The following is a 12,588-nucleotide window of genomic DNA, read 5'->3' as shown; positions in this document are numbered from 1 at the left end:
CCAAACACACTACTCCCCTCTTCTCACTCCCGTCATTCTCCAACCCTCACAGCACTTCAGAACACATGACATGGCCAAGCTTGGGGAAAATGGCCAATAAGGCCCCTTTATTCACACAACATAATGCGAGAGACATTTAACAATTCACATGGCAGTATTTTAATAATACATGAATTTGTACATGTAAAATCCCTGATGAAGGGGATCATCGCTGCAAAACGGGTTGTCAGAACTTGTCACAATATTATAACAATCTGGAGATTTAGTTTTTTGACAAACGCACTGAGCATTTTAAACTTGGGTCTTGTCAACACATTTACCTAACTGAGTTTTAGACCCTTTTTATACTGATGTGGATTATGATATCCCTTTTTATACATTCTATATGATAATCAAAATTAATTTTTTTGTAATTTTTACAGTGTTTGTGAATTGCCTTTAAAGTCCTGCTAGTGTATTTGTCCTATATGTTCAGTATTTTAATAATAGTAACAACAATAATGATAACCATACCAATAATAGTAACTGTAACCATAAATATCAGTTAACTTTAATCATTAGGTGCAATCAATTAATCCTTTGGGAACCAAATTAACCTTTTCTTAGGCTGCACTCGGAGGCACTGCTCACCTACCCTATGTTACCAGCCGCAAACAGGTCACAGGCTCAAGAACAGGAACACTACTTGCAGCCCCCCTTTTTAACCCCTACTTTAAGTTTATCTAACATAACCATAACTTATTAGGAGTTCCCACACCTAAAATGGTTCACCGAGAACCTCAATTGCTCACCAAACCCTTTACCACACTGTCTCCCTATGATAAAACACGGAGAAAGTGGGAAGCTTGCACCCTTCTCACCTCACCCACTCAATTCCTCTTTTAACTTTTTTCCCCATCTAACTTTTCAAAATCTACCTATCCCTAATTACCTCACTCAACTTCTCCCCTTCTTCCTAAACTTAACCACTTAGCTCCCTCACTTTCCCTAGCACCCTGGTCATGGCGGCCTTTCGCTGACCTCTTTCTTCCTCCAGCTATAGCCCTCTCCTAACTGATGATGGATGATCAAGAAAGCTGAATCTACTGGGAGATTATCAATTTTACAAAGCGTTTAGCTGTTTGTAGAACCATGTCCAATGAAAAAATATTAGCATAAATTTTATATACCTGTTTTTTGTGCACAATACTGACCTATGGGTGTTTCAAGGAGGTTGGGTCACATTTGCCATTTTCATCTAACAAATCCACTACTCTTACATGTTTTCCCTACCCTCTATAAGAAGCAATTTTATATTTGGCTGTGAAACGCATTAAGTAAAGGTTTACTACTTTGGCTTGGTATTTTGCAGCAAATTATAGTAATCTTTTCTTTAGAAAAGCCTTTAAAAGTACTTGGCATGCAAGGAAATACATGCTTTTGAGTGTTTCTTCATGTTTTCCAATGTCACTTTTTTTTTAGTTTTAAATTGGCATTTATGATTTTAAATAAACTCTGTAAATATAATTATGAGTTTAGTAGAAAGTTGCATGTTAATGATGTAACTGCTGAGGTGAGGTGTGTGGCCATCAGCTACAACCTTAACTGCTCACGAAGATGTGCGGGTACACAGGTGTGACAATACATAAGACATTATGCATGTGCACAAATTTGTGTGAAAACATATGGCCACCAAACACACACCTATGTGAACAGGCAGAGTAAAGGATTAGGAGGGTTGTTTGTGTCTACTCATTTCTGGCGGATATTGCTGTATCCTTAAAATTATTATTACACAGTATCTATTTAGTGCCAACATTTTGCACTAAATAGAGTCCATAGTCACATCACTAAATGTCAATCAAAAAAGGCTCACAATCTAATGTCCCTACCACAGTCATATGTCTTTTAATACATTCTTGGGGGAAGATAATTAACCTAACTGCATGTTTTTGGAATGTGGGAGGAAACCCACGCCAACACAGGGAGAATGTGCAAACTCCATGCAGAACCTTAGAATGTTTTCATACCACTCTGCCCAGTGCTTCTTTGTCTGACTTTCTTGTTTTTGACTTGAGCTTGGTCACAACCTTGCATGTCTGGCTGCCACCTGCCCTAACTTTAGCTTGTCCGTGACATCCCATTCTGTTTGCTGCCTGACCTCAGCCTGTCCACAAACTCTCATGCTGTCTACCACCCTTCATGACCTTGGTCTGTGCCTGATAAGATTCCTACTTCAGTCTGACTTGTGTTTGCCCTGCCAGCTGTTCTTGCAACTAAGCTATCTGATCCTTGCTTGCCTCTGGTCAGGAGAGCCTGGAAGGTGTGACCTTGTAAGACCTTGCAACAAAGAAGTATGGTGGCCACTAGGGTAGCTGGCCCATCAGTCACTGTGGGGTGGTCCGGTGAAGACCAGATGTCATTTAGACTTTGCACTCAGGTAATTCTGCTTCATGTGTCAGGGAGCAATGTTCTAACAAATGGCCGAAATTTACTAGGAGTTCAGGACACAGGCAAATGCTTTAATACAAAAAAATAAAGTTTAAATAGACAGGTATGTAAAATTCCTGTGGAGCAGGACACATTTAGTAAAGTGCCTAGATGAAATTCAGAAAAAGGTAAGCCTCATAATACCCACTACACATTACAAATGCACACTTCATAAACCTTATTTTTTGACTAATACTAAGTTCAATAGAAGTTATTAAACTGCTTGCATTAAAAAAAAAATACTAATTTTCCTCTTAATTCTTACGCAGCACCACTGTGAAGCTTCTTGTACTATTAGATGCAATATATACTTGTTCAGTCTTCCATAGACTGTGTGCACTTTTGTTAATCTTTATACAAAATATGGGAGTTCATTAGTAAAACTGCAGGTGGCAGCACCGGATCAGGAGAAGACTACCAAGCATCAGGGAGTTTAGCCAGAGTAAAAAAAAGAAATAATTATATATATTTATATTGTATATTATATATATATATATTTTTTTATATATATATATATATATATATATATATATATATATATATATATAATATTAATATTATATATTAATATTATTATTATTAATAATAATAATAATAATAATAATAATAACAAGTTGTCATTTTTTGTTTTGGTTGATCTTGATGGATTTTTGTTATTTTTTCCACCTAACCTAGAATTTGACATTCATCTAAACATTTTCTGGCGGTGAACCAGTTGCTGCCATTAAAGAATATGGACCGGAAACATTTTTTACCAAGGAATATTTCTGTGAATGGCAGATACCTCTTTGAAGTAATGCCAAGGATGCTGCCAAGTAGTTCCACAGGCTCTGGAAATGAAAGCTATGGCTCTAGTTCACAGTTGCTTCAGTGTTTTTTAAATGTCTCATCTCTCCTTGACTATTCACAGAACTCCTTGTGCTGTGAATAGTCAAGGAGTGAATGTGACATATAAACACCAGAAAAGGTGACTTTTGCATGCAAGTTTATTAGTAAAAAATAAATAAACATTGAAGTTCAACTTTAAGTAATTATAAATGAGATATACATATTAACCACTAAGCATGCATGTATTCATTTACATTAACACAATACTTATACCTATTAAAATATTTATTATTGCCATTGATAATAGTGATTGTATTTATTCAGAATTGGCAGGTTGTAATATGAAAACATTAGTGGTATAAATACCAAATACCATGATGTAACAGACAAAAAAAAGAAAAGGTGGAATAGTCTTGTCTGTCAGAGGTAACCATCCAAAGAAAAAAAAAAAATACAGTTGTAATGCACAGCATTTATTCCTAAAATTAGCATCAAAGAACAAAAGAACATATTAACATGGAAACTCCTTCATGAAAGTCATATTATTGGCAGAGAATACCAGGAAGCAGAATATAATGATGACATGCTACAGTGTTGCAGGGGTTGTGGTTAAAAATTAATATTTCACACACTTCTCCCAAGCACCAAGTGGCTGTAAGGCTCTATGATGAAGGACTAGAAAACACAACACAACATTTCCAACAAGGAGAACAAGTTGGAGGAAACTGACCCCAAACAGTAACATTGCTGAAAAAAGTGATTATATACAGCAACTATTTCTTGTTAAAGAAACATGAAGATGTCAGCTGGAATAGGTTTGATGATCCCTTGTGTCTTGTTGCTGCTAAACTCAGGTAGGTTTGCACTGAGATTTGTTATGTTGATCCAGTTTTTGGCTTTGTGTTATACATAGTGCTTATTTCAAATAAGTGGATAACAGTTCACTAACTAAATGTCATAAGATCACTATAACAGGAGATGTGAGATGTATTAAATATAAAAACTAATATTTTCAGTATTAAAGAGATAACTTGTTTATTAGGTTTTTTTTTTAAATATATATACAAGAGGTATATTAGTTGTATCTTACACTGCAATGAAATGTTTAATATATGTGCTGCATTGTGCTATGACAGAGCCTATGCATGTTTTGTGCTATTCACCAATATTATCCGGTTACATATAACTAGTACCTAAACTAAAGAATAACTTTATCAGTATAGAAAAAGCAGATAAAGAAAAAAAAATGTAATTGTTCCACTTGTGGTTATCATAGAAATATTGCCATATGGTAATCATGTTCTTAACATTTTGTTGTGTTTTCTGTGTATTAAAAGGGGTACTACTAGTGTTTAACTGGCTATTAGAAAAAAAAAACATTTAAGGAGCAGGAAAAATAAAAACAGAATAATATTAATGTGTCTATCTATCTATCTATCTATCTATCTAATTATCTATCTATCTATCTATCTATCTATCTATCTATCTATCTATCTATCTATCCATATCTATCTATCTATCTATCTATCTATCTATCTATTATCTATCTATCTACCTATCTATCTATCTATCTATCTATCTATCTATCTATCTATCTATCTACCTATCTATCTATCTATCTATCTATCTATCTATCTATCTATCTATTATCTATCCATCTATCTATCTATCTATCTATCTATCTATCTATCTATCTATCTATACATATACACACGTCCCTTTTTGAAAAGATAATTTCCTAAATAATAACTTAATTTATTTAGTATACTTTATCAAGACAAGAAAGGTGAAACTTTAAACTTTAGCATTCCATTTACCTACATTTCCTTGTACATTACACACTAAAGATGCTAGCTATAAATTCTAGCAAAACATTTAGGATTGTCTCAAGTGAAACTCTGCAGTGTCTCTGCAGCTGTTCTCTAATGACCACTGTTGTTTAGTAATGGGGTCAACGCAGCAGACCACCTCCCAATTTTCCTTCCCCCACCCTTTCCTTAGAACACAACAGTGCTGTACAGCGCTCATTTGCTCTGATCGCAGGTGAAACATTTACTAGTGATCATATACAGAGACTGAAATAAACAGTGTGTACAAAGCTTAAGGAATGGAAGTTATAGCTTCTATGATAGTCAGTTTTGTTTTAACTAGTGTTAGTTGCTGCTGTTTATGTTAGTGTACCACTCCTGTCATGTCCCTGATTTACATTAGATGAGCTGCCCCTCTTTCAGAGCCAAATTACTCTGTCCCTCTTTCCTGCTATGCAAAGGGTCCAATTTCCTGCCTCCAAAATTTAGGAAGCTTGTATAGCAAACAAGAGCTCTTGAGTGCAAAATCATTTTTGGTAGTTTTCAATTTTCCAGTGGTACTCAGTTGAGCTGTTGGTTTCTAAGTTAAGTTTTTCCCTCTTTTTATACCGGTACCTAATGGCAAAAGAAAAAAAGCAGAATTTAAAAATCTTGAGCTATCACCAGAACAAGAGGTGATAGAAAATCTTCAAACCGAGATACTTGTTTAAGTGACACATGTTCAAGTGGAAAATTCTCCTCACTTCCTGCTGCATCCTTTGGACACTAATTAAAATGAAATTGCTTTAACGGGAAAAAGTAAGGAAATAATTACCCCATAGTGGTTTTAACCCTAACTACTTTTCCTCTTTAAAATAAACACTTTTGGCTATACATAGACATTTTTAGACAAGTTATAGCCCTTCTGAACAGTATTAATCAAAAGGGGGTTATTTGAGTATAGCAAACATTTTGGTCCAAAATTACATCTATATCTAAACTATTTGGCATGCTGATGTCCTGTTGTGCTCTTTAAAAATCTGTACAAAATGTTCAGTAATATTAATAACATTACAAATGTCACGTGTTTAGGGCATGATGTACATTACATTTACTGACTGTTGAAGTTTTTTTTTTTGCAGGTGCTGTATTGGCTAACCAAGTTGTGAATGGAACTCTTGGAGGATCTGTTTATTTTTATGAGTCTATACCATTCGCCGATCCTGTATTACAATGGACTTTTAAAAACACTATAATTGCACAGCGCTTTCCTGGTGGCTCTCCTGTGTGTCTTAATCAGTTCACGGGAAGATGCAGCCTGTATGTGAATGGAACTCTGAGATTGGAGGATCTGAGATTATCAGATGATGGGGATTACCATTTTTCTGCACAATATCCAAACTCTACCTTTATAAAGCAGTCTACCTATGGACTCAGGGTCTATAGTAAGTAATAACTCGCTATTTTATCAGTGCTATAATTGATCCAAGGGGAGGTTGACAAGTTGTAAGCATTACACCAAGAAAATACATCTAGATTTACTGCATTTGGTAACACTTTTGTGGTATGGAACCAGTGAACACAATTCGATAGTGAAGAATTATTCAGCTTTCATTTTTAAAGTAATATATTTAATATTTTCTATTATTTGGCTAGAAAGTTATAAAAAGGCACCTTTAAATAAAAACATTTACCCACATAATAATATATATTTAATAGGATAAATACATCATCAGTTTTCCAGGTTTTCTTTTTTTTGTTTTGCTTGATCCAAGAGCCAAAGGGACACTATAGCGCCATTACACTGCCTTTACTATTATATTCATACCTTCCAACATTTGAAAGAGGGAAAAGTTGACAAATAGTGGCATGGTCCAGTAGAGGGGGCAAAGGTAATTTATTAAAAAAAAAACATAGTTTAAAACATTTTTAAAAGGTCGGTTCTTTTTGTTTGGTCAGAAAGTATAAAGAATTTGATGCGTGAATTGCTGAAACCTACTAAAGAGATGGATTTTACAAAAAACTGTAAAAAGTGTGAAATGTGAAATCTGTGAAATTTGTCAAATTAATAAGCTGAGGCAACTCACATGGTGCTTACTTATCCTTTCTGATACACATATGAGTACTTTCCTTTTAAAACTATTATTAATTAATATTAACTATATTTTTTATTAATTAAATAAACTTTGTTATGCTTTTTATACATCTTTTGGAGTTTATTCACGCTGGCAGTGAGGTTTAGGTTCATTTATCCCTATTTACCTACTGCTTGAGGAAACTCTATATCTGCATTAGCCCCCATAAGGAATAAATAGGGGCTGCAGTGAGCTGTACGAATGCTGTCCATTGTTGCCAGCTCTCAAATGTGCAGACAGAGGTTTTTTTTTTTTTGTGGCCAGTCCTTGCCAGTCGCGCAAAAACATGTATTGATAAGGCAGATAAGAAACCAAAAATTAGAAAGTCCCCAAACATCTTCTTTGGTGTTCTCTCTTTAAATTATTAATATTAGGAGTATAAAAGGCCATTGAAGGAACTGCAACTGTTCCTTCAATACAGGAGTTTAGCAGGAAACGGGACTGACACCTGGAAAATGGTACTGTACCGGACGAAATTGGGACAGTTGAGAGCTACGTTATAATCACCAACAAAACTGCACCCGATACAGAACAGGAAGATTGGGGAAAACAAAAATGCTAAGCAAATGTTTTGAAAAATATATGCAATAGGAAAATAATTTGAATAGAAAGATTACAGGAATTATGTGCTGGGGAGAAGTGCAAAGGGTAAAAAAGTAATAGTATGAGCAGGTGTGAAGTGCAGAGGATATGACAGAGAGAGGTATGTGCAGGAGCGGAGTGGTAAAATATTGAGCAATATGAGCATAGCAGGAGTGTAGAGGCTACGACAGAGGAATATAAACGCAGGAGAGTATATTGGCGGAATTATTTAATTTGCAGGAGAGGAGTAAGTGGGTATTATGGGTCAACTTTTGACTCAAAAATAGTCATTACTGATCTTTCTATAAAAAGTAATGTCATCATTGTGTCCAGGAATCTGCAGGCTAAAGATGAAGCAGGTTAATAGAGTTTGTGGAGTCAGTGGGGAGGACCCTGAACAAAACTGGGATGTGTCAGTGAAACTGGAAACAATGGAAGTTGAAAATGAGAAACTAAAATTGAGGCAAGTGAAAAACATGGACTGAGTTATGGTGTCCATGAGCAGAAGTTATGTTCCCAGAGATGTGGGAGATGGAGCAGATAAGGGAGTGTTTATACAGGAAATTGAACAATTAAACTAAGATTAATGATGGATCAGAGACAATGGAAATGATAATGGTAAGACTGATCATTTTTAAACTGCAAGAGTGAAATTCTTCTGTCTACCTGGATTTTTTTATCTTTAGTATATATATTTATATATATATATATATTTAAAAAAATATTTTAAACCTTTATTTGTCTGTATATCAATTGTTGTATGCTTGGCAAACATTACAATATAAAGAACATCACCCAGGGTATCAATAAATGTTTTTATTGTAGTCATGCAGAGCATATATGGTACAGGTTAAATCATATATAGAAAGCATTACTGATACCAATTAAAAGGTGCCCTCTATGTTTTGTTAGTTTATATAAAGGAATACAATAGTTAATGAAATGTAGACATGAGTGAATTTGCACAGATTCAATATATGTTTGATCAACAAAAAAATTTGAAGAAAACTCGATCTAATCTGAAGCCAATGAATTTTAAAGCCTTTCAATATGGAATGCTCACATATGAAAACATGTTACAAATGAAAAAAAGTAAAAGGTATACAGAAAAAAAGAAAAACGTGACTTTTTGTTCTGTAAATCAAAGTGTAGTTGAAAAAAAAATCTTGTTTGCAAAGAGCCTGGTCTTAATATTAAGGAAGGGAGGGACATTGTTTTTGGTTAATGAATAAAAAAAAGTATACCACTTTAAAGTATTTCATACAGGTAATTTGACAGATTTTTGTTTTACTGTATCTTCATTTAGGCCTTATTTATTAAAGCTCTCCATGGTTGTAGAGGATACACCTTCATCACTAAACCTAGGTGATCCAGCGCAAACCTGGAATGGATCTGGTCCAGGATTTAACTAATTTGCTAACAAATAGCAAATTACTTTTTAAAAATCCATTACAGGTTCTCTGGATCACCCAGGTTCACCGCTGAAAGTGTATCCTGTCCAGTCTTGGAGATCTTTAATAAATCAGGCCCATTGCGTCCCTATGCTGCCGGCATGCATCAGTGCTACAGATATATAATAGTTTTCCCAAAATAAATTTGAGAGGGGAAAAGGGTTTAATTAAAGTTGATATTTTAAAAAGGGGGTACCAATAAATATAATAAGTTCTTGTAAAAATGTAAAAATGTATTGCCCATGTAAAAGTATTTGGATTCATGACAAGATCTGTATCTGCGATCTGTCAATCAAAAGGTAACTACAGCCATGAGCTTGTATTGGTATTTTTCTGCAGACTTTGAGGTTCATAAAAAAAATAATAAAAGTAGCCATAGAGCTGCCTATTGACTTTTATTTGGTTAAATATGTATTGCCTCCCAAACCCACAGTTCCCCCACCCCTATCCGATTGTGCCCCCTTGTTGTGCTTAATCTTCTTTATCAGAGAGCAGAGGATGCATTAGGGTTCTAAAAGGCACCTGATTATCTTTTAAAGAGTACTCGTCACTATATGTAGATTATTGAATGCAAACTCACATTTAGGGCATGTACTTAGAGGTACGTCATTGTGCAGAACATGTAAGATATTGCCATAGTAAGGGAAATAATTCTAGGGCAATTATCCATGGCTAACTCTAAAAGGATGGGCTGTAAACTGGCTTTTAAAGTGATTCCTCTTGAATCTTTTAGATATTGCCTTTTTTCCAGTTTAAAGGCGTTCACACTTTAATGGCTTGACATGTTTTTTAAAGTTATATTAATATATTGTGTTTCTGTACATTTAAACTATTTAAATTAAAAACTTCACCCAGAAAGGTTTTAGGTCTGAAGAAGCAGGATATTTGCGAAACATGTCACTACTATTAGAGTCCCATCTTACTTTTAAGGAGTCACCTATATATTACAAATCTACATCACTTCAATGTTCCATACTCATTGTCATTTATTTACCTGGTGCAATTTAATGCCAGTTAGACATATTTCTGTAATTTGTACTTGATGTAAATTTATGGACCAAACTAATATGATTATCAATCACTGTTTGAATAATTGGTTTTTGAAATTTAGATTTTAGAATGGAGTGGATTTCAAACAGGAACTCACAGACAAAAAAAGTTGTCAAGTAAAAAGAGTCTTAATCAGTAGTTGGGTTTTTTTTTTTTTTACGTCTTTCTTTCTGTAGTTTCAGTTGTTGCATATGCTATATGTCTACGTTTAACAGCATTTGTTCTACATTTATTTATCACTTCCATATGATTTAACATCATTTTTTGCTGTTTTTATATTATTCACTATGAACATTTTTTATTTTTTATTTTAAATTTTAGCCACTCTCAGTCATCCTGTCCCCAGCAGTAATAACACTGATTCTAATCTTCTTGGTGGCACTTCATTGTAATGCCAATGGGGAGATTGTCACTACTTATACCTTCCACCGAAATGGGAATAACATCTGCTGCGAGCCCCATGTGCCCTGTAGGGATTCCTTCCTCTACTTCCAGACAACCACAGAGAGTGGCAGCAGAAAATACACCCACAACATCCATAAAAATTAGATTGTAGGTGTCATTAAACAGTTAGGCAAGGGCACAAAAGTTTATTTAAATCATCAAATTTTTTTCATAATAGATATATTAAGGTCTTAAACCTTATGTACCCCTGTCACGAGTAGACAGAAACTGTTACCCAAAAAAATGATATAACTTGAATTGTGTAATACATTTAACTTGTACAGAGTACAATAGATGATTTCAAAAGATTAATTTTAATGAAAAAAAATTGTTCATATATGGTGTTAGGAGAAAGATTTAACCTGACATGCTAAAGTGTATGGCAGATAAAATGGGATTACCTGGGGTTCTCACATTCTAGAAATCTTACATAAGAAAAAATTGTGTAGGGTCAGCTAAAGGGTAAATGTGAGTAATAGATCAAACTGAAAAAATATAACCAGTTCTCTTTCACAACTTAAATCAAATCATAGCTGCTTTTCTGTAAACATGGAGTTGATTTACTAAAGGAATATAGTCTGTTTGCCTGGAAATCTGCAAAGATAATTCACTTAATTTTCCTCATTTAGTTAAACTCTCCAAGGCTGGAGAGGATACCCTTTCATCAGTGATGCTGGGGGATCCAGAAAACTTGGAATGGATTCCCTAAAAGTTATGTGCTATTTGTTAGCAAATGTTTTCAATTCTGCACCTGATCCTTTCCAGGTTTTCTGGATCACCCAGCTTCACTCATGAAAGTGTATTTTCTCCAGCTTTGGCTTTAATAAATCAGCCCAAATGAATGGGGGTAAAGCTCTGATTTCCGCTATCTAATCATCTGCAAGTATAAATCATTATTCTTTCACATTTCCTTGCACACAATTGTAGATTCTTCATACAGTGAATTTCCACAACATTCACTAATTGTTAATTTTATGCAGATTAGTAATTTACTGTTAATTGAGCAGCCAGAACTCGCTCAGGCTATGTACACACGTCAGCTGATTCTTGCACGATATGAACAGTCGGGCTCGTCTTGGGCAAAAATCTGATGTGTACAGTGCTCGCCTGATGTCTTTCAGAGATGAACAACTGACTAATGACTGCAATATAAGCGAAGGGAGGGGAACGCAGTGGGGTGCCACTTTCTCGTTCTCCCCCTCCCCTCCCTCTTAAATACATTTATCAGCAATCTCCCTGATTGATTTTGCAGGTTCCAAAAATTCGGTCTTGCCGGCCGAATTTACAAAGGCCATTATCTCCTACATATTTAGTAAGCAGGAACGGCACAATTCGCCGCAAGACCGAATTAAAAAAATTGTCTCGCTCATCCTATTTAAAACTTTTTTATTTCATATGACATTCTGTATACAGAATACTTAAAGATAGTACACAGTTTACAACAGTGTATATACTGCAGTGTGTAATGCACCAGGCTCAGTAGTTTATATCACATGGAATGCAGACTTCTGAAATGCCTAACACACGGTGCAGAGTTCAGGAGTGTGCCAAACAAGAACAGTGAGGTTTAGGAGTGTGTAACATATATTAGAGAGTTTATTGTTAGGTACAGAAGGCAAGGCTCAGTAGTGTGCAATGTACAGACTACAGGGATAAGGATAAAATTATCCCCTCCTCCCATGACTAGGCTAGCTTGTAGCTTTGCCTTCCCCTTTCCCCCCACTATACCATACTTACCAAATTAACCCCACACCTTACCCAGTCTCACCCCCCATAACACCCCTCACCTCAAATCAAGACTCCACACCTGTATGCGTTTAAAATGGCTGCAAAGCAGCCGTT

The 12,588-nt window shown here is 35.1% G+C and overlaps 1 protein-coding gene across 1 annotated transcript in view; it reads left to right on the top strand.

The window, feature by feature from the left end:
* Window positions 1-3,912: 3,912 nt before the first annotated feature.
* Window positions 3,913-12,588, top strand: part of LOC140341239 (cell adhesion molecule CEACAM1-like) — a 37,286-nt gene continuing 28,610 nt past the window's right edge. Inside the window, exons 1-2 of the mRNA XM_072426801.1 lie at window positions 3,913-4,151; window positions 6,227-6,529. Of these exons, the coding sequence (XP_072282902.1) occupies window positions 4,091-4,151; window positions 6,227-6,529 (364 nt within the window). The 5' untranslated portion in view covers window positions 3,913-4,090. The remainder of the gene's footprint in view (window positions 4,152-6,226; window positions 6,530-12,588) is intronic.

This window comes from Pyxicephalus adspersus, chromosome 11 (genome assembly GCF_032062135.1).
Source record: "Pyxicephalus adspersus chromosome 11, UCB_Pads_2.0, whole genome shotgun sequence".
NCBI classification, from domain to species: domain Eukaryota; kingdom Metazoa; phylum Chordata; class Amphibia; order Anura; family Pyxicephalidae; genus Pyxicephalus; species Pyxicephalus adspersus.
This window is presented reverse-complemented; position numbering and strand designations above follow the sequence as displayed.